The 22,678-nt window shown below is 49.0% G+C and overlaps 1 protein-coding gene across 1 annotated transcript; it reads left to right on the top strand.

Moving 5' to 3' along the window:
- The first annotated feature begins 325 nt into the window (after positions 1–325).
- Positions 326–13,813, top strand: ISG20 (interferon stimulated exonuclease gene 20). Its single transcript, XM_079699711.1, has 4 exons — positions 326–401; positions 697–948; positions 11,856–12,056; positions 13,601–13,813. The coding sequence occupies exons 2-4, from the start codon at positions 721–723 to the stop codon at positions 13,685–13,687; spliced, it is 516 nt and encodes a 171-aa protein (XP_079555837.1). The 5' UTR covers positions 326–401; positions 697–720; the 3' UTR covers positions 13,688–13,813.
- Positions 13,814–22,678: the final 8,865 nt, after the last annotated feature.

The raw sequence follows: 22,678 nt of genomic DNA, 5'->3' as shown, positions 1-22,678 counted from the left end.
TGGGGCATTCCCTGGGCTCCAGTCCTGGGGAAGTTTATTCCCCGGGCAGAGGGTGAGAAATGAAAGACAGATGTTGCAATCCACTCCATCCACATCAGCTGCGTCATCCGAGGAGGGGGAGGGCTTGAGCGATTAGGTGGAGGGCAGGGGCAAAGGTGGGACACCCGGACACGGAGCCGGCAAGCTTCGTCAATTCTGACTCAGGACACGGAGCTCCCCACCTGCTGGCCGCCCGAGGAGATGAAGCAGCCCAGTCCACGCGCCCCGCCTCCCGCCCCTGATTTCACTTGATACCAAACCAGAAACTGAAACAGGGTCAGGATTCCCGGCTTGAAGTCAGAGATGAGTCACTGCTAAGAGCAACTGCAGTAGCTGAGAAGGGGCACCAGAGAGGCAGGCCGGTGAGAGTGGGAGACAGGGCGGTGGGTTCAAGGCATTTCTCTGGGGTAGCAGTCAGGGGAGGTGCTGGGAGGGGGTATCCTGGTCCTGAGGCTGCCGGGCAGGACCAGAGAGAGGCCCTGGGACTGCCAGCTGAAGAAGCCAGTTGGGGTGGCAAGAGGCCAACTTCCTTCTGTGCCAGGTGGTGTTTGTGACAAAGGGCAGGGCAGAGGGTGTAGGCTGGCTGGGAGGTGGCTGAGGACGCCTGGGGTCTCAGCTGGCCCTCATGTGATGCCCTTCCTGCCGCCCCCTCTCCAGCACATCTGAGGGTCCCGGTGGAACATGGCAAGAGGCAGAGATGTGGTGGCCATGGACTGCGAGATGGTGGGGCTGGGGCCCCTCAGGGAGAGCGGCTTGGCTCGCTGCAGCCTCGTGGACTACCACGGCACCGTGCTCTACGACAAGTTCATCCGGCCTGAGGGCGAGATCACCGACTACAGAACCCCCGTCAGCGGGATCACAGCTCAGAACATGGAGGGGGCCACCCCGTTTGCCGTGGCCAGGCTGGAGGTAAGAGAAGGGCCATATGCCATCCAGGCCAACACACATACACCCCCCCACCCACATACACACTTCCCCAGCACCTCCCCTGGTTGCCGGAGCTGTGACCTGTGACCCCAGCCATGTCAGATTCCCTGCCACCCATGCGTGGGGAGCACCAGAGCATGAGAAACCCGTTGGTGTGTCCATCACATCCCTGAGGCTTCCTGCCATCAGACAACCTTAGACTCGTGTCTGGGAGCAGCCTTCGGGGCATCTGGTACACCTTGCTGCTCTTACGATGGGGAAGCTGAGTCCTGCCTGCTGTTCCCTGCACACTGATTTGGGGGCTAGATTCCTCCTTCTTTCCTCTATACCAGCTGCCTCTGAGGAGCCCTGTGGGGGAAATGGGGGATGGGTCCTGGGTGGAGGCCCTCACTGGCTGGGCGCTTGGCAGGGCGCCCTCCTGGTCCTGAAGGACAGGCCAGCCAGAGTCCACTGAGCTCAGGGAGAGCTTGCTCCCAGACCCACCACAGGCCCTCCACTCATAGAGATGGGTGTGGCACACCAAAGTCTCCCATTCTCTTCCCCTTCAACTTGTTGTGACATCTCCAGTCTACTTTCTGTTTCTCTGAATCACTAGAAGAAAACGAAACTCAACCACTCTAGAAGTGGCACCAGGGTTAGCCACTCATGGGAAGGTGAACTCACCTTGGGGAAGTTCATGAAGAACACAGAGAACTGAGGTTCACCTCAATCCCACATACTGCACGTGTGCCAGGCTCCAGGTGCCGGAGATAAGCCCACAACAATAGCCCCTGTTTTCTGAGCACTGGCTACTCACTGGATGCTCTCCTGAGCTCCATACAGGAGCTCATTCATGCCTCACAAAACAGTCTGCCAAAAGTGTCTTCAGGAGCTGTTAGCTTAGAACTAAGAGGGCCAGGTTTGAATCCTGGCTTTGTTCCTTACCTGCTAAGTTACCTTGAGCAAGTTCCTCACCCTCTCTGTACCCCATTTCACCATCTGGAAAAGAAAATGGGGGTGATGACAGCAGCAATCTCACAGGATTATTGTGAGGATTGGAAAAGGGCCTGGAGAGAGTGCCTGTATAAGTACTCAAAAACTGTTAGCTGTTAGGATTTTTTCCGTGTTGTCCCCATATTACAGATGAGGAAACTGAGGCTTTCTTGAACGAAACAGTGATTTGGTAGGGCTGCTGAAACAAAGTACTACAAAGTGGGTGGCTTAAACAACAGAAATGTCTTCTCTCACAGTTCTAGAGACTAGTTCTAGAAGTCCCAGATCAAGGTGTCAGCAGGGCTGTTTCCTTCTGAAGGCTGCAAGGGAAAACCTGTTCTGTGTCTCTCTCTTAGCTTTTGACAATTTGCTGGCCATCTTTGATGTTCCTTGGCTTGGAGAAATGTCACCCCAATCTTCGCCTTCATATTCACATGGCATTCTCCCTGTGTGCATGTCTCACAAATTTCCCCTTTTTATAAGGATATCGGTTGTATTTGTTAGGGACTCAACCTATTCCATTATGACATCCTAACAATAACGTCTGCAACGACCCTATTTCCAAATAAGTCACATTTTGAGGTGGTTGGGGTTAGGATTTCAACAAATGAATTTGAGGGGGAATGCAAGTCAACCCATAACACTAAGCAACTCGTACAAGTTCAGATAACTAGAATGTGGAAGGCTCAAAACCTCTAGAGCTGTGTGTCCAGTAGGGTCCCACCAGTTACGGGTGACAGGTGAGCACCTGAAAAGTGGCTGGTCTGTCTGAACTGAGATGTGCTGTAAGTGTAAAATATGCACTGGATTTCAAAGACTTGAATGAAAAAAGAACCATAAAGTATTTCAATAATTTAAAAATATAGATTATATGTAGAATGGTAGTATTTTTATATATTTTTATATATTAGGTTAAATAAAACATTAAAACTAATTTCACCTATTTCTCTTTACCTTTTAAAATATGGCTGGTGATGATTTAAAATTACATGTGTGGCTCATGTTATGTTTCTTTCTATTGGACAGCACTGTTCTAGAGGTACTAAGAGGGTACTAAGGAGCCTTGAGGAGGGGGCAGAGTACATCAGGGTGGTCCTGGAAAGGCTCCATGAGGCTGGTGCTATTTGTCAAAGGGGAGGGAGGAGTCTGTGTATGCAACTCAGTGGGCCATAGAGAGCCACTGAAGATTCTTGAGCAAGAGCATGGCAGGATCAAAACCACTGTCAAGAAAACCTGAACGGGGGTGCTGGGGAGATGGATGGGAGTGAGGAAAGAGATGGCAGCAGAGAGAAGAGTTAGAGACCCCAGGGAGCAGTGCCTTAGTCATCAGTAGCATCCAGAGGATCGGAAAGAAGGAAACATTAGGACAGAGGAGAACAAAGGTGAGTCACCGAGAAGGGGAGGGCAACACGAAGAAAGGTGGTGTGGTTTAGGTGCCGATGGGAGACCCAGGGATACTACATGGAGCTGCCCACACTCAAATCCCCACTGAGCAGTCAGGTGGGTGGCTTGGCCCCATCCCTTCTCCTCCTCCCCAGCCTCCCTCCCCATCCCAGCAGCAGAAAGGGCAGAAGAGACATGTGATTCCCTGGACACCCTCCAGCACTGGCCTGGGAGTCAGGACACCTCGGTCCTCATCCAGACTTGGTGCCAAAATGCTTTTGTTTCTCAGTTGGAGATTATGCCGGGTCCTTCCAGTGTGTAACAAGGAGTGCCGTCCAGAGTAGGCACTTAACAGCTGTTCGAGGAGGGAGGCGGGGATCTAAAGACCAGGCAGCTCTTTGGAACCACATCTGCGGTTCACGTTTCCTGCTCCATCACTTACTGGTTTGTGTGACATTTGGCAAGTTACTGAAACTTTCTGAGCCTGAGTTTCCTCATCAGTGAAGGGGGAGTACTAATGCCTCCTTCCTGGCCTTGTGTAGGTTGGGTGTAGTGATGTTGTCTGTATCCCTAAGCACAGTGCCTGGTTCATGGCTGATGGTCATCAATGTGCCTGTGGAGAGAACAAGGCAGAAAGTCAAATTATACAACCCGTCCTCTCTCCAACTTCCCTTGAGAACCTCGGTCTTAGATTCTGGCCCTCGTTTTCTGCCTGCTGCACAATGTATGCTCCCTGCCCATGTCTTCAACCCTGCTGCCAGAGACACTTCCCCAGGCCTGGCTCAGATCATAGCCCCCGCTCCCATCCCCACCCCCTGGTTCAAGTACCTCCAAGGTTCCCATTGCCTAAGGCCCGGCAACCCAACATCCATGGTCCTCTAAATACCACCTACCTACCTGTTCTGCCTTCTCTCTCAGCTCAGCCATCGCCCACCGTGCTTCAGACCCAACCCTACTCTCTCCCATGCCCCATCCCTTTCCCTAGAAATACTGCCACTCTGGCAGGCCCAGGCCAGAGGAGTCCTGTGTGATGCCCTGCCCGACCTCCTCACCCTCCCCACCCACAACTCTACCCCCCTGGGGGTCTCACCCTCCTTGCTATAGCCCACACACTTCCTTTCTTTCTTTGGCTGTGCCGCCTGGCTTTCGGGATCTTAGTTCCCCAACCAGGGATAGAACCCGTGCCCCCTGCAGTGGAAGCGCTGAGTCCTAACCACTGGACCGCCAGCGAACTCCCATAGCCCACACGCTTTAGAGCTTGCCTAGCTACACACACGGGTCTGTCTAGCTCCACAGCTCCTGCCATGTACTTTATCTGCCCCAGGTTGGATATTGTGCTTTGAACATAGAAGGTGCCCTGAGAATGTTTGTGGGATTGGAGTTGAATTGATTTTCACAATACAGGAGTTCTGGCAGCTGTGTGGAAGAGAATTGCCTCTGCCCTCGTGTTGGCCTTTGCTGTCATAATACAGTAATACACGTACAGCCCAGGGGGCAGGGAGCAAGCACTGTCTTGATTTATTTTATTAAAAATATTTAGGGGCTTCCCTGGTGGTGCAGTGGTTGGGAGTCCGCCTGCCGATGCAGGGGACACGGGTTCGTGCCCCGGTCCGGGAGGATCCCACATGCCGTGGAGCGGCTGGGCCCGTGAGCCATGGCCGCTGAGCCTGCGTGTCCGGAGCCTGTGCTCCGCAACGGGAGAGGCCACAACAGTGAGAGGCCCGCGTACCGCAAAAAAAAAAAAAAAAAAAAAAAAAAAAAAAAAATATATATATATATATATATTTATTTATTTATTTTATTATTTATTATTTATTTTGGCTGCGCTGGATCTTCGTTGTGGCATGCGGGATCTTTAGTTGGGGCATGAGGACTTTTAGCACACTGTCTTTAGACTTGGCTGGATGTGGGTCCAATCCCAGCTCTGCCACCTGATTGCCCTGTGTCCTCCGGCTTGTTGCTAAACCTCTCTGTGCCCCTCAGTAGGATCCTCTGTAACACAGGGGTGATGAAGCAGCACAGGTGTATCCAGCATCATGTCCAGGCCCTGTTCTAAGCACTTGTCATACCCCACTACCTTTAGGCCCCACCACAGCCCCGGGAGGTAGTTAACTAGTATCATCACCCCATTTCGCAGATGAGCAAACTTAGGCACAAGGCTGAGCAAACTGTCCAAGAAAGGGGTGGAGCAGAGACTCAACTTCTGGCCTGAGGGCTTGCTTTGTGATGTTCTGATCCTGTGATCAAAGTGTGTAAATGCGCACTGTGAAGGCTAAGTGCCTGATGTACGAATGGGTAGTGTCGGCGCAGCGTGGGAGTGAAACTGTGGTATGAGGCAACCGCCATCATCTGTTTTCATGAATGAGGATGCTGAGGCACCTTGACCTCACTCATCACCCACAGTATTTAATCCCAAAGACCAGGCTTACAGGTCCCAAGCTGTGCTGGGGAGCCCCCAAAGGGCAGAAGCCTATTAGCCATTTATCAGACCCCACAAGTCCAGGCGACACCTCTCAGCTGAGCCACCAGCTCACCAGGCATTGGTTTCTTGCAGTCCTTTTTCAAAGGTGGCTCGCCAGCCTGTCTCTTCCTGCAAGTGGGCCCGGCTAGCAGTGAGCCATAGACCAGGCCTTAGAAGCCAGGCGGCCTCCAGGGAGCCACTGAGCCCCCCAGTCCACCCAGGGCCCATGCAGCCACGAGGCACAGGATTTTGAGGGGGCTCCTCTCACCCCCTTTTCTGTTTTTTTATTTTTTGTAATGGGATGACATTGCTTTTATAATGCAAGGTAACCGCCTTGTTATCTTCTGATGCCTATAGGTCTCACTGTCATCCAGAACAGTGGTTCTCAGTGCAGATGTGATTTTGCCCACAAGGGCAAATCCGGAGGCGATATCTGGAGGCATTTAACAATATCTGGAGGCATTTTTTTTTTTTTTTACAGTAAGATCAGGTATTTTTATTTTATTTTTTAATTTTTATTTTTAACATCTTTATTGGAGTATAATTGCTTTACAATGGTGTGTTAGTTTCTGCTTTATAACAAAGTGAATCAGTTATACATATACATATGTCCCCATATGTCTTGCATCTCCCTCCCTCCCACCCTCCCTATCCCACCCCTGTAGGTGGTCACAAAGCACCGAGCTGATCTCCCTGTGTTATGCGGCTGCTTCCCACTAGCTATCTATTTTACGTTTGGTAGTGTATATGTGTCCATGCCACTGTCTCACTTTGTCCCAGCTTACCCTTCCCCCTCCCTGTATCCTCAAGTCCATTCTCTAGTAGGTCTGCATCTTTATTCCCGTCTTGCCCCTAGGTTCTTCTGACATTTTTTCTTTCTTTTTTTTTTATTTTTAGATTACATATATATGTGTTAGCATATGGTATTTGTTTTTCTCTTTCTGACTTACTTCACTCTGTATGACAGTCTCTAGGTCCATCCACCTCACTACAAGTAACTCAGTTTCGTTCTGTTCTATGGCTGAGTAATATTCCATTGTATATATGTGCCACATCTTCTTTATCCATTCATCTGTCGATGGACACTTAGGTTGCTTCCATGTCCTGGCTATTGTAAATAGTGCTGCAATGAACATTGGGGTGCATGTGTCTTTTTGAATTATGGTTTTCTCCAAGTATATGCCCAGTAGTGGGATTGCTGGGTCGTATGGTAGTTCTATTTTTAGTTTTTTAAGGAAACTCCATACTGTTCTCCATAGTGGCTGTATCAATTTACATTCCCACCAGCAGTGCAAGAGGATTTGGAGGCATTTCGGATTGTCATAAGTGAGGTGCGGAAGGCTGCTACTGACATCCAGTGGCTTGAGGCCAGGGATGGTGCTGAATGAACATCCTACAATGCACAGGACACACACTCACGCCAAAGGAGTATCTGGCCCCAAATGTTAGTAGTTCCAAGGCTGAGAACCCTGTTCTACAGAGAGCCCCACAGATCAGACTGTCAGCACAGGAAGGAACCTGCGAGGAGACCAAGATCCAGAGAGGGGTAGTGACTTGCTAAGGACACACAGCAAGCTGGGCTACAACTCAGTGCTCAGATGCAGGGCTCTCACCTGACAGGTCAATGCTCTTTTAATTCATTTTTTAATCTAACGGTAATCGTCCACAGACTGTAACTCATTTTTGTAAGTAAATGCTCTTTTAATGTTAAGCTGGTATGCTGAGTAGCATCCAGCCCATGACTGGGATTAGGGAATGATAATGACACTCTTAGTTTGCAGATAAAGAAACTAAATCTTGTGTGGCATCTTGGTTTAGGTGGGAAACAGAAAGGAAGCCACAGTAGCTTGTAAACAGGGACTGGTTTCAGCTGTACCAGTGCTGTAGCCCTTGCCTGGGTCGGAGTGCCCTGTCGGGGCCCCAGCACCTGGCAGGTCTCTCTGGGGCTCAGCCAGATGGAGGAGGATGATTTCGTCATCCAGGTTTACCCCGGGTAAGCAGACAGAAGCTGGGGACAGGGGCACCCAGAGAACTTGGCAGGGCACGGAAGGAAAGAGGGGGACCGGGGCCACTCCTGAAGATGACAGTAGGGGACCTGGGCCACCACAAGGGCAACATTCTTCAGAGTCCCTTATAATCATGTCTCCTGGCAGCCAGGAATGAATGAATGGGCAGATGGAAGAATGGATGCATGATGGGAGCAGTGGGCTCTAAGGGGCTGGACAGGCATCCATGCCGGGATTTCCAAACTTGGCAGATGGGAAGAATACCCTGGAACATTTGCTAATGCCCCTCCCCTGGTGGTGTTTATTCCGCAGGTCTGGAGTAGCGCCCTGCCTGCCCTCTGGATTTCTAACAAGGGTCTCGGCTGATTTTTTTTTTTTTTTTTTTTGCGGTATGCGGGCCTCTCACTGTCGTGGCCTCCTCCGTTGCGGAGCACAGGCTCTGGACTCTCAGGCCCAGCGGCCATGGCTCACGGGCCCAGCCGCTCCGCGGCATGTGGGATCCTCCCGGACTGGGGCACGAACCCGCGTCCCCTGCATCGGCAGGCACTCTCAACCACTGCGCCACCAGGGAAGCCCTCGGCTGATTTTTTTGATCAGGCCTGGGAAATACTTGGACTAGAGGGAAAACACAGTGGAAAGAGAATTCGGGCAGACACCAGGGCCTGTCACTCCTCTGCGTGTGACATGGGTACACACCACTGGCACCCCCCCTTCCCCTGTTGGTAAGATGGTATGACAATCCCCGCCTCATAGGGGCCATATTCCTGATTCAAGAAATCTTCAGTGAGTGCCGTCATGGGCCCAGCAGTAGAAATTATTAATTTCCACCCTGAAATTAATAATGCTAATATAATCCCTAGGTTCTCAGTAGGTAGTAATAATAACAGCTCTGATAATAGTGACAGGGTCAGGTAGATCTGGACACCGCATCTCAGCGATCAACTCACCAGCTGTGTGACCTGTGCAAGCCTCTTACCCTCTCTGATCCACAACCCCCTTCACCATAAAACGACACTAAGAATATCCTTGTTGAGAGGCCCCATGATGAGGTGAGGAAAGTACCTGGCCCAGTGCCCGGCAATGAGAACAGATCGATGCACGTCCCTTTCCCCCACCCACTCCAGTTCTTTCCAGGAATTTGAGCCTCCCTCCTCTGTGTTTGACACACCTGCCTCATGACACTGATTCAGGGCAGGTCCGAAGCCAGCAGGTCACACAGCCCTGAGGCCCCTCCAGCTGGCCTCCACACCACCCTGGGTTTCCCTCCCAGCCCTGCCACAGAAAGTCCGTGGAGCCTCACCTCTCCAGGCCCTCACCTTACAAATGGGGAAACTGAAGCCCAGAGACCATCTTCGACCTCCCTGAGACCACAGAGCGAGTCCCAGCAGCCTTTCCCTGCCTGGTGCCCAGCATCTTTGTCCTGAAGAGTTGGCATCTCTCTGCTAAACAGACTGTTCTCCTCCTTTCCCTGCTTCTTCCTTCCTTCTGCTTGTCCACCTCTTATTTGTCTCACGATGAGTCTCATGGTCCTGAATGTACCCCTCTCCCCCCGCCACCACCGGGACCCAGGGGCTCGGGAAGTGATGTATTTCCCAGGAATCTATCTCACAATGACTCCACCCTCTTAGGCCTGGGACCGGCTGCTGTGGCTGACTCTAGGGTGGCACAGTCCCCTCAGAGCTTTGTGTGAACTGGGCCTGAGTCAGCTCATAGACAGGAAAACAGGCCCCATTGTTCAGAAACATAAAGGATGTCAGCAAGGAAAGGCGTGTGACCCACAGCTGCCCAGCACAGCCACATCCACTGGCCCTGGGCCTCTACCCCTCCACTGCGTGCTGCCTGAGCCCTTTCCTCCACACGTAGGATTCCCCTCGAGCCGCTGCTCTGAGGTCGTGTGCCCTTACTACTCAGGGTGACCCACAGACCAGCAGAATCAGCAGCACCTGCTAGAAATGCAGAATCCCACATCCGAATCCAGATTTTGGTGAGATTCACCAGGGGATTCCCAAGCCCAAGTGTGACAAGAACTGGTGTCCCTCAGGAGTGGCCCAGCTTTATTCTTTGAGTGCTTTCTCCAGTCCCTAGGTTGGGTGAGGGTCTGTCCGGAGGAGGACCCCAAGAAAACCATGGTACCAGTGGGGCAGGCTGGTGACATTACCTGTTGACGGTGGATGGACCGACTCTGCCTCCAGTGCTGTGACCGTGGACAGGTCACCTTGCTTCTTGGAGCCTTAGCTTCTTTCTGCAAAGTGGCCACAAGGGGGAGCAAGTCAAACGCCCCATGGGATGTCTGGGGAAGCCACTAGAAGCAGAAGCAGGACACGGGATGGCGTTAGCCATCCAGAGGGCTCCTTCCTGGGGCACAGAGGAAGAGACGAAGGCTGCCGGAGAGCTGTCCTAGGTGGGCCTGAGATGGCCATGAGCTGCCCTTCAGCTGGCGCCTGGTACAGCTCGCCCCAAAGGCCCCCTTCCGTCCTCCCCAGTGGCAGCCAAGGGAAGGAAAGGTGACCCACCTGTGTGGCCAGTGATCGAGGCTCTCCATAGGGCCACCGTGGGAGAGGAGGTGAGAACGGAGACCTGGGAATACGTGCAGGGCACAGGACTGGGGCACCCTGAGGGCTGCCCTCTGCAGCTTGGCCACTGGGCTGGCGGAGGCCTGGAGCAGGCGGCTCTTCCAGCATAATGTGGTGGTGATAAGCTGGTTTTGAGGGCTGGCCCTGCCACGAACTAGCCGTGTGACTTGTCCCAGTTATCTAATGACTTAGCTTAGCACGTCACCCCAAAACCTAGTGCTCCAAACAGTGTCAATATTTATGTCGCTCAGGCATCTGCAATCTGGGCAGGGCTCGGCAGACGGGGACAGCTGGTTGGCTGAGGCACCTGGCAGGCCCGGGATTAGAATCACAGGATGGTTCGCTCACCCACCTGTGCCGTGGCTGGTGCTGGGGCTCCTTGGGCACATCTCCCTACGTCAGGGTGGTCCCCCAGCATGGTGGCTTCAGGGTAATTCAGGGCTCCCGGGACACTGGCCCCACAGAGAGATCAGAAGTCACACAGCCCGGCCCATACTCAAGGTGAGGGGAAGTAGACTCCATCTTTTCTGTGAGGAGTGTCAAGGAATCTGCAAATGTTTTAAATTCTTCAGAGTCACCTTGAGTAAATTACTCCACTTCTTAGCACTTCAGTTTTTTCAACTGCAAAATTCAGTTAAACACAACCCTCCCTCATAGCTGTATGGGTTTTCTATGGCTGCTATAACAGAACTGTAGACTGGGTGGTTTAAAAGAACGAAAATTTATTGTCTTACACTTCTGTGGTTCAGAAGTCCGATGTGGGTCTCACTGGGCTGAGATCAAGGTGTCAGTAGGGCCGTGTTCACTTCTGGAGCCTTTGGAGGGGGATCTGTTTCCTTGCCCTTGCCTGCTTCTATGGCTGCCCCTGTTCCTAACTCTCAGCCCCTTCCTCCACCTCCACAGCCAGAGGCAGCCTGTCCAGTTCACATGTCAGATCTCTCTGACCTCCACATATAAGGACCTTGGGATTATGCTGGGCCCACCTGGATCATCCAGAAACTCTCCCTATTTTAAGGCCATTTGATTAGCAACCTCAAGTCCATCTGCAACTTTAATTTTCCCTTGCCATGTAACATGTTCACAGGGCCTGGGGATTAGGGAGTGGGCATCTCTGGGAGGTCAACCCGCCTGCCACAGGAGGGCTGTTAAAGGGATTAAACAACATAATGTATGTGATGCACAACGAATGCCTGGCTCATGGGACCATGGCCATTGCTATCACACAGAAACCACGGAAGGAGTTGTGATGGGCCTTCCGGCATCACTAAATTGTTGAGGGTGAAGGGGTCTGGTCCAGTCTCCTCATTTTATCGATGATATATATGTTCCAAGCCCAGAGAGGGATGGTGATTTGCTCATAGTCACACAGCAAGTCCAGGAGGACTTTGCTCATAGTCACACAGCTCAGGCCAGCCCCCCGTGATGGCACCAAGTTGCCCCAGACCCACCTGAAGAACCCTGGGTGACGTGTAGGGTGTGTGTCTTCCTGGCCAGATTCTGCAGCTCCTCAGAGGCAAGCTGGTGGTGGGTCATGACCTGAAGCACGACTTCAAGGCGCTGAAGGAGAACATGAGAAACTACGCCATCTACGACACGACCGCGGACAAGCTTCTTTGGCGTGAGGCCGGCCTGCTGTACTGCCGGCGTGTCTCCCTCCGCGTGCTGAGCCAGCGCCTCCTTGGGCGGTGCATCCAGGTGAGGACCACCCCTCTCCCAGGCTGGGGCCAGACTGCCGGCTCTGGGGGCCTGGCCCTTCCCGCTAGGACTGTAAAGTCTCCCAGTAGCTGCGGAGCAAATATTTGGCCCCAAAGATGCTCAGCCTCCCCTTAGTCCTGAGAGGCTGTGTGCTGTGAGAGGGTAGGGGTTTCTCCAGGAGGGCAGGGCATTTATGTGAGAGCTGACCCAGGAAGCCCTGGTAGAGCGAGGATGAGCAGCAGGGAAGGGAAGGCACCCAATCAAGGCATTTTTGTGTGTTTTCAAAATCATGCCAGTTTCCCTGTGGGTAACTGAAGCTTAATCCCCCTGCCCAACTCTGCGAAATGGTGTAGAGCACAGAGCGCAGATGTATCCAGGGTGCCGCACTATTTACACACACCTCCCTTTAGGCAGGAACTGATGCTGCTCCCGGGGCCCTAATTCCTCAGCACTTGCAGCCACAGACAGAGCAGGCCCCCCCCAGAGCCCCAGGCAGAAGCCTCTGGAATTGCCCCCCAGATAGGAAAGCGGCAGATATCCAATGAGGGGGGTTCCAAAAGTGAGAGAGGGACCCTGAGCTCAAACCCACAGGCAAAGCAGTCTCCAGGAGCCGGCAGGCCTGTGCTGGGGCCTGGGAGCTCACCGAGGTGGAAGGGCCCAGGGAGGCGGGCTGGACACTAGGAGCTGCGGCCACACATGGGCCCTTCCAGCTCAGCGGATGTTTATGAAGCACCTGCTCTGGGCCAGGCTGGACCAGAGGCTGAGCACCTGGGCGAGCAAGGCCCAGCCCATCCTTGAGAAACTCGTGGTTGAACGGAGGGTGGCCCGAGACCTGAGCATAAGCACATCTGTGGGGCGTGTCCACAGAGGGGAGGGCAGGTGTCCTGGAGCAGGGACGGAGGAGGGGGGGCAGGCAGGACACCAGGTCTGAGTGGAGTGTGACGGGGGCATCTTAGTGGAGGAGGCAAGAGAGGGGGCGCCGGGGAGGGGAGAGTCCGATCCCCAGCCTGAGGAGTGGGGGGCGGCTTGGCTGGGGAGCAGGAACGTGTAGGAGACAGGGGATGGGCCTGAGGTTGGGCCCCTCTGTTGGGCTTGTGGCACCAAGGACCGAGGACAGAGTGTCAGCACGTGGATTCACTGAAGAGCCCTGTTCACGTGCTGAGCAAGGAGCCCCTTAGAAACATCTGTGTCCACATTCCTTGGTGCCCTGGGGCTCCCTGTGAGAACTGCTTCAGCCCCTCTCGGTCTGAGGCCCAGTCTGCAGTGCCCGGCCCACACCCAGCGGATCGTAATCACCTGGAGGGCACAGGCTGGCCCTCAGGATGCTGGATTCTGTGCCTGGCCATGCCTGGGTCTAGTGCTAATGGGTGAAGCCAGGCCTGCTCCAGCCACCTGCTGAGTACAGGGTGTCAGAGGCCTGGGGAGACTCACCCACTGACCCACTTCAGCCCCGGAAGTCAGGGTGTGAGCAGGGAAGGCCCGGGTCACATGGGCGCCTGGATTCAGCCACACCCCTAGTCCCCACTCTGTACCTGTGTCTGCAGGACAGCGAGTTGGGACACAACTCGGTGGAAGACGCCAGGGCAACAATGGAGCTCTACCGAATCTCCAGGAGAATTCGAGCACTATGAGGGCTGCCCGTCTGGTGGTATTCAGGCCCCGCCCCAAGGACTACAGACCTTCGTCTCTTCAAAACAAAAATGCCCTTGTTTTTGGAAAAACATTTTTAGCAATAAAATGGCTCTATATTTTCTCTACTCCCTCGGATTCTCCTCTTGTCTTTTTCTTTCTTCTCTCTGAGCCGGGTGTTGGTGGACACCACCTAGCACTGAAAGGACAACGAACACTTGAGCCAGGATAGGGACAAGTGTCAATTTCCTTAACATCTTGAATCCTGTGGGTCCAGGAAGAAGTTCCTGTGACTTAATTAATACCCCTGCCTCAGGGCTTCCCTGGTGGTGTGGTGGTTGAGCATCCGCCTGCTGATACAGGGGACACGGGTTCGAGCCCTGGTCCGGGAAAATCCCACATGCCGCAGACCCATGATGTTCCCCATTACCTGCGCCAGTCCCCTGCCCTGTCCCCTCCCCCTGGTACTTTAGCTCAGGGAGGAAGGAGCGCAGAGGGACTCGACTGAATAAGGGGCCTGCGAGCCTCGGGAGGAGTTTTTAGCCGCTTTCCCCATAGCCGGGAGGAGGGGCGCTGACGCTGCAGCCGGACCCTGCGCCTCGCTTGCCCCGCTTCCCCTCAGGACGCTCAGGCCGACCCCCTCCCCACGCCCCCCAGGCCCCGCGAGCCAGACCGAGGGCAGGGACGAGAGGAGGGACCGAAATTCCCCGGGACCACACGCTGGGGGCAGCCCTCTCTGCACAGCAGCGGCGGGTGGCAGCGAACCCCTGCCCCTCAGAAGCTAGTCTTGCCCTGCGCCCCGAGCACCGTACCAGGCGGAGGGTCAGCGCCCACTTACCCGGCCCGCCGTCCCCACGGCTGTCGCGGCTTCGGCCGCCGGGGCCCCTCCAGAGCCGGCAGCCTCAGCGAGGCCGCCCTCCCCTCGGGCTCCGGGGCACTTCCGTGACGACGGAGGGAAGAGACCCCGAGCCGGGAGTTCCAGCTCTGCGGAAACACGGGCTCCGTTCTGGGCGCAGTGGGTGGGACAGCTCTGCCCCGAGGCCTTCCGGGAGGGAGGGGGGCTCCGGGGGAGGGAGCCGCCAGGAGCGCAGGGCCCCAACGGGGGTCCTGGAGGGGCGGCCCGGCCTGGGGGCCCCGCCCACTGTGACCGCAGCCCAGGCCTTTTTCCTGGAATCCTACACAAAAAAGTTAGAAAGAAAAGCGCTCTGGAGTAAGTATTCACTAATGATTGTTGCTGCTGTGCTTCCTATTCTATTAAACTTGTAAAATCCATAAAACACTTTAAGTTCAAAGTTAACTCTGAATTTTTACCTGTCCTTATTATGTCTCCGCTATTCCCAATTGTGGTTAATGTCAGAGACTGTGGCATCACTAGTTAAAAATGAGCTTGTTAAAAAAATAGAACTCAGGCCCACCGGACCTACTGAATCACAATCTGCACTTTTACAATCTCCCCAGTGTACTTTTGTACCCATGAATAGTTGAAAGTTTCATTTCTACCTCGACATGTCTTTTCTGTCTGAGATATACACACATTTTATCCAGTTTGATATAAATAAAACACTCAAAAATGCATATGACTGTGTTGAAACCATCATTTTATCATTTCTTTTCCAGATAAGTATAGTCTCTATACTGGTTTTGTAGATCACATGCCATACTCTTTTCTTGTAGTTAGAAATAAGATAGAGAACTTACTTTGTAAAAAAAAAAAAAAAAAAAAAAAAAATATATATATATATATATATATATATATATTAGTGGATAATTGAAGACACTCTTCTAAATTAAAACCAGTTCTCTTAACTTGCTGTTTTCTTCTTGGGTCACATTATGAACTCTTCCCGTGGCCACACGGTATGTGTACTTTTAATTTCAGGGACTGCTGACATTCCAGGATGTGCCTATACGTTTCTCTCAAGAGGACTGGGAATGCCTGGACCAAGATCAATGGGAATTGTACAGGGATGTGATGTTAGAGAAGTATAGGAACCTGCTCTCCTTGGGTGAGGATACCTTCCTTCCAGAATTCCTTATCCACCCACAGGGTTTAGAGTCCTTCATTTGTAGAATGTCTCCTAGAATCTTCTGCTTCCTACAATAGGGTTTCAGATTGCAACGTTTCAGGAAAAATTGGGAGTTTGTCGGTATAATTTATCTTATTCTTTAAAATTGCAGTCTCCCTTTTAATATACTTTGTAACTGCTTGGGATGTGTCTATATGAACTGTGTACTATATGCTTCTGTTATAGTCCTTACAATATTTTATTGTCTTATTTTCTGTAACAATTTTCCATGGATTCTTTGGGCTTAAGGTATATTAAAAGGGAGACTGCAATTCTGGGACTTCCCTGGTGATGCAGTCGTTAACAATTCGCCTGCCAATGCAGGGGACATGGGTTTGATCCCCAGTCTAGGAAGATCCCACGTGCCACGGAGCAACTAAGCCAGGAGGCTACAACTACTGAGCCTGCACGCCACAACTACTGAAGCTGGTGTGCCTTGAGCCCATGCACCATTTACTTTTTGGAGAATCAAACCACCTCTGAGTGATTAAAATTTAGACTAGCTAGTCAAAATGCTTTATCACCTGTTCTTCTAAAACACTGATCAACGGAACAAGTTTTACTAGGGATAACAGTGTAATTGTATTCTGGAGTTCATATCGGCAATATGGTTTATGACCTTGATGCTGGATCATGACATTTCAATGGTATAACTGCTATTAATTGTCTGTTCAATGATTAAAGTCTCACGTGATCTGAGTTCAGACTGGAGTCATCCTGCTTGGTTTCTATCTATTGCAGATTTCTCCCAGTATGAAAGGACAAGAGTAATACGGCTTACTCTACAAAATGTCTTCAAACTAAATGATGATATAATCTACATTCAATTAATTTATACATACCCTACTGTAGAACAGGGTTTGTTACGCTGGCAGAGCCCAGTAATTATGTAAAACTGAAACCTTTAACTGCACTGGTTCAAGTCCTCTTCCTAAGAATATGTTTATAATCAACATTCTTTCACAAATGACCCAATTTAATTCACCATAGCATTCCTCATATTAACTAAATGGAAAATCCTAAGCTATATACAAATCCAGAAAGGGTCAACAATCATCAGCCCCCATGGATTGTTACAAACCATTGCTGAGGCATTCAAATTACTTATTAAAGAACTACTATGTCCATCAACACCATCAGTTTATATATTATTGCCCCAATGCTAGCCTTAACCCTGGCTCTCACGACATGAATTCCTCTTCCCATATCTTATCCAGTAATTCATATAAATGTAAGCATACTATTTATATTAGCCATATCACACCTAGCCATTTTTTCCATCCTCTGATCTGGATGAGCTTCAGATTCAAAATACTCACTCACTGGAGCCCTAGGGACAGTAGAACATACAATCTCATATGAAGTAATGTAGCAGTTATTCTATTCTCAGTCTTACTGATAAATGGATCATTTACACTTTCAACAGTAATTATTACACGAGAACACTTATGACTAATTTTCTCCTGACCCCTACCCAGAATTTGATTATCTCCACGGTAGCAGAAATCCAATGAAACCCCACTTGATTTAACAGAAGTAGAATCAAAACCTGTATATGTCTTCAATGTAGAAAATGTAGCAGGCCCACTCACCCCGTCCTTCCTAGAGAATATGTCAATTTCCTTATAGTAAACATTTCCACAACAATCTATTTTTAGGAACATTCGACAATCCCCAGGTGCCAGAATTATATACATCCCAAGTCATCATTAAAACACATCTAACAATCTCCTTTCTATGAATTTGAGCATCCTACCCACACTTTTGATATGATCAACATCTACATCTCTTATAAAAAGTTTTTCACTACTAACATTAGCCCGATGTATATGAGAGTTTTCACTACCTGTCATCATACCAGGCAACCCACCACAAACTTAAGAAATATGTCTGACAAAAGAGTTACTTAGATAGAGTAAATCATAGAAGTTTCAATGTTCTTATTCCTGGAATTTAATTCCTCCTAAGAATTTTACATTCTTCATGCTACCACATTACACCACATGCTATATAGTAAGGTTCTCTTAGTAAGGTTCAGGCCCATACCCCCAAAATGTTGTCATATATCCTTCCTGTACTAATAAACTCTCATTGTTTTTACTATCATTCTACTGACTATTATCTCAGGAAATATAATTGTATAAGAAACTCACACTGGTTAATGGTATCCCCATTCTTATAAAAAACACGAATCCATAAGCTACAGAAGCATCCAACAAATATTTCCTAAAACAATCCACCACATCAATACTACTTATAATGGCTATTATCATTAATCTAATATACTCTGGTCAAAGAACACAAAGCATAACAAAAATCTTTAATCCAGCAGCATCCACCCTCATGAAAATCGCCCTTGTCACAAAAGTAGGACTTTCCCCATTTCACTTCTGAGTGTCTGAAGTAACACAAGGCATTTCATGAACAGCAGGCCTGATGCTATTTACATGACAAAAGTGCACCCCTATCAGTTTTATACCACATGTCACCATCAATCAACCTAAATTTACTATTAATCATAGTGATATTATAAATCATAGCTGGAGGCTAAGGCAGACTTAGCCATACTCACCTGGAAAAAATTACACCCTCCTCATCAATTGCCCATATAGGATGAATAACAGCTATTATAAAGTATATTCCAATTATAACAATCCTAAACATACTAATTTATATCATAACAACACTCTCTTCTTCTTATTTATGCCCAGATCATGTACTACAAGAGTATCATTATCACACACGTGAGATAAAACATCTCCCTTCACAATCCTTTTCCTCACCATTATAGTATCATTAGGACATCACCCATCACTATCAGGGTTTTTACCCAAATGAATAATTATCCAAGAGATAACAAAAATGATAACATCATTCTACCAACACTGATAGCCATCATAGCAGTCCTCAACATATATTTCTACTTGCAGCTAACATACTCCACATCAGTAACTATGTTCCCTTCATTAAACAACAGAAAAATAAAACAATTTGAACATACAATGAAATAACCTTCCTATCATTACCAATCATAATATCCACACGATTACTACACATAAACCCATTCTATCAGTGCTGGACTAGGAATTTAGGTCAGTTCAGACCAAGAGCTTTCATAACCCTAAACAAGTAAAATTTACTTAATTCCTAAAAATAAGGATTGCAAGACTTCATCCTACATCAACTGAATGTAAAGCAAACATTGTAATTCAGCCAAATCTTTAGGAGATTGATGAGTTTTAACCTCAGTAAACTTTAGTTAACAGGCAAATCCTCTAGTCAACTGGCTTCAATCTGCTCCTCCTTCATTTGAGAAAGAAAAAAAGAGAAAAAAGGCAGGAAAATCTCTGGCAGAATTGAAGCTGTTTCTCTGAAATTACAGTTCAATTTGGTGATTCACCACAGGGTTTGCGAGAAAGAGCGCTCAATCTCTGTCTTTACATTTACAGTCTAAAGCTAGCTCAGTCATTTTACCTCTGTTTGTACACTGCTGATTATTTTCAACAAATCACAAACATATCGACATTTTATATTTACTATTTGGTGTTTGAGCTGGAGTAGCAGGCAGCACCTTAAGTATATTAATCCAGGCTGAGATATGCTAACCTGGAGCACTACTTGGAGATGCCCAGATCTGTAAGGTAGTCATAACAGTCCCTGCACTTGTAATAATTTTCTTTATAGTTGTACCCATTATACTGCAGGGTTTGAAAACTGACTTGGGCCACTAATAAATAGGAAACCAGAGGTTGCATTTTCCCGAATAAATCATATAAACTTTTGATTATTTCCTCCATGATTCTTACTCCTACTCATATCACCAACAGTAGAAGCTGGTTCTGGTACCAGTGGAACCGTGTATTCAGCTCTAGCCTGCAATCTGGCCCATGCAGGAGCCTCTGTCAACCTAACCATTTCCTCCTTACATTTAGCAGGTGTCTCTTCAATTCTAGGTGCTATTAATTTTATCATTATAGTCTTTCATACAAAACCAGCAGTCATATCCCAATACCAAACACCATTATTTGTTTAATCTTCCCCAACTATAGCCATATTATTATAATTACCAATGTCAGTCCGAGAAGCCAGAATTGCCATACTGTTAAGAGATAGAAACCTCAACACTACTTTCTTTGACCCTGCAGGAGGAGACCGAATCCTATACCAACACCTATTTTGATTCTTTGGTCACCCTGAAGTCTGTATTCATGGCCTACCAGGGTTTGTTATAAACTCACATATCATTACATACTATTTAGGGCAAAAAGTGCCTTTCAGCTATTTGGGTATAGTATGAGTCATGTCTACTGGCTTTTTAGGATTTCTCTTCTGGGCCCATCATATGTTTACCATAGGGATAGCAACTCTTTCTTTAATATTTCTTTTTTTTTCTTTTGGTTGTGTTGGGTCTTGGTTGCTGCACGTGGGCTTTCTATGGTTGTGGTGAGCGGCAGCTACTCTTCGTTGTGGTGTGCGGCCTTTTCATTGCAGTGGCTTCTCTTGTTGCACAGCACGGGCTCTGGCACGTGGGCTCAGTAGTTGTGGCTCACGGGCTCTAGAGGGCAGGCTCAGTAGTTGTAGCACACGGGCTTTTTGCTCCGTGGCATGTGGAATCTTCCCGGACCTGGGATTGAACCTGTTTCCCCTGTTTTGGCAGGCCAATTCTTTACCACTGCATCACCAGGGAAGTCCCTGATTAGCAACTCTTCGCGGAGGTAATATTATATAAGATCCCACTCTATTATGAGTTTTAGGCTTTATTTTCCTTTTTACAGTAGGTGGTTTGACAGGAATCATCTTAGCCAACTCATCCCCAGACACTGTCCTCCAGGATACATACTATGTAGTAGCACACTTCCATGACGTAGTGTCCATGGGAGCAGTCTTCACTATTATAGGAGGCTTCCTACACTGATTCCCACTATTCTCAGGTTACACAGTTAACTCAGCAGTAGCAAAACTCACTTCACAGGTATATTTGTAGTAGTAAATATGACTTCCTGCAGCACTTTCTTGGCCTCTCAGGGAGGTTACTACATTCCTCTGAGGCACACACAACATGAAATATTTTGTCTTGAGGCTCATTCATCTCAGTAACAGCAGTAATGCTAATAATCTTCATATTGTGAAAAACATTTGTGTCCAAACGAGAAGTCTCAGCAGTGGAAACGGCTACTCCTAACCTAGAATGGTTGCACGGATGTCCCCCACCATATCCTATATTTGAAGATCCTACCTATGTAAATGTAAAATAAGGAAGGACTCAAGTCCTTTTCAAGCAGTTTGAAGCCAACAGCATAACAATTATGTCTTTCTCAATAAATGAGATAAAAGTAAAAAGTGATGTAAATTTTTCAAAGTTAAATTATAGGCTAAAATAGTGTATATCACGAAGGCATATCAATTTCATTTAGGCTCTCAAGATACAACATCACCGATTATGGAAGAACTTTTACATTTTCATCACACACATTAATAGTGATTTTTAAAAGAAGTTCTCTAGTCCTCTATATTATTTCACTAATATTGACAACTAAACTAACCCATATGCGTGTAATAGATGCACAGGTAGAGAACATTTGAACAATTTACCAGCCATTATTGCAATCTTAATTGCCCTATCATCATTGTGAAACCTTTACATGATACATGAAATCAATAACTCTTCCCAAACCATAAAAACTATGGGTCAGTAACGATACTGATGCTACAAATACACAGATTATGAAGATTTAAATGTTGACTCCTCTGTAATCCCCACATCAGAGCTAAAACCAGGAGAATAATGATTAATAGAAGTCAACAACCTAGCAGTATAGAGATAGTCATTGAATATTAGTTTCATCTGAAATTGTTGTACACTCCTGAGCTATTCCTTCTTAGGCCTAAAAAGAGCTGCTATCCCAGGGCACCTAAATTAAAGAATCTTAATACCAACAGGACCAGGCCTATGTTGTGGACAATGATCAGTAGAAGTCGTTTTCCTGAGTTCAAAGACAGGACAGAGGGATATGGCTGAGTTATGGGGTGAATCTGGAGCCCATGGGGATGCACTCTCCAAGCTCCAGGATAGGAATGGGGCTTCAGGCCACCCACCATGCCCTCCCGAGCAGGATCTTGGCAACATTCCCTGTCAGTGATGAGGCAGCCCTAGCACTTGTCATGCCCAAATGCTGTGTCCTATGTGGGTCCCATGCTCTTGGGACCACACCCACACTCTGCAGGTCCACGCTGCAAGGTCCTTCCTGTCTCAGGAGTAGAGACCACACGGCAAGCAGTTTCCTCCCCAACCAGCAGGAGGAGGGAAGGAGAGCAGGGGCACCAGGGGAATCTCACTCAGACAACAACACCCCAGGGGTGCCAGCGGGGACAGTGATGATGCAGATGAGGCACAGACCAAGAGATGGAACCAGAGGACCCAAAAGGCAGCTGGTCAGGTCCTGGCTCATCTGCACGCCGGACACCTTTGTCCCTCATACACCCCCTTCCTCATACACCCTCTCCTTAAATGCAGATTCTTCAGATGCAAACAGGCAGAGCTTCAGACTGAAAGTCAGCTCTTCCAAAGTGACCCGTCAGCAAACACGGCAGGATTCCACTCCAGTGGGTGCCCTGGAGTTGACAACTCAGGGACTGAAGTGGATATCGGTGCCAGGGGCAGTGGGAGGGAATGGGGAGAGAGACTTTCATGGTTGTGGAATTTTGGTTTCGCAAGGTGAAAAGTTCTAGGAATGGTGGTGATGGCTCCACGAGAAAGTGAATAGATCTGATGCCTCAGAAACGTGCACTTAAAATGGTGATGATGGTAAAGGGTATGTGACGTGTGTTTTATTTCACTTAAAATAAATTCTTAAAATAATGTCTTGTTAATTGAGATTCCATTTCGACTCCCCTTCATCACAAATGTCGGAGGCCCAGACACAGTCC

The sequence above is a fragment of the Hyperoodon ampullatus genome, assembly GCF_949752795.1.
Source record: "Hyperoodon ampullatus genome assembly, chromosome: 3".
In the NCBI taxonomy this organism is placed as follows: Eukaryota; Metazoa; Chordata; class Mammalia; order Artiodactyla; family Ziphiidae; genus Hyperoodon; species Hyperoodon ampullatus.
The sequence above is the reverse complement of the archived record's forward strand: the minus strand, read 5'-3'. Positions and strand labels throughout refer to the sequence as shown.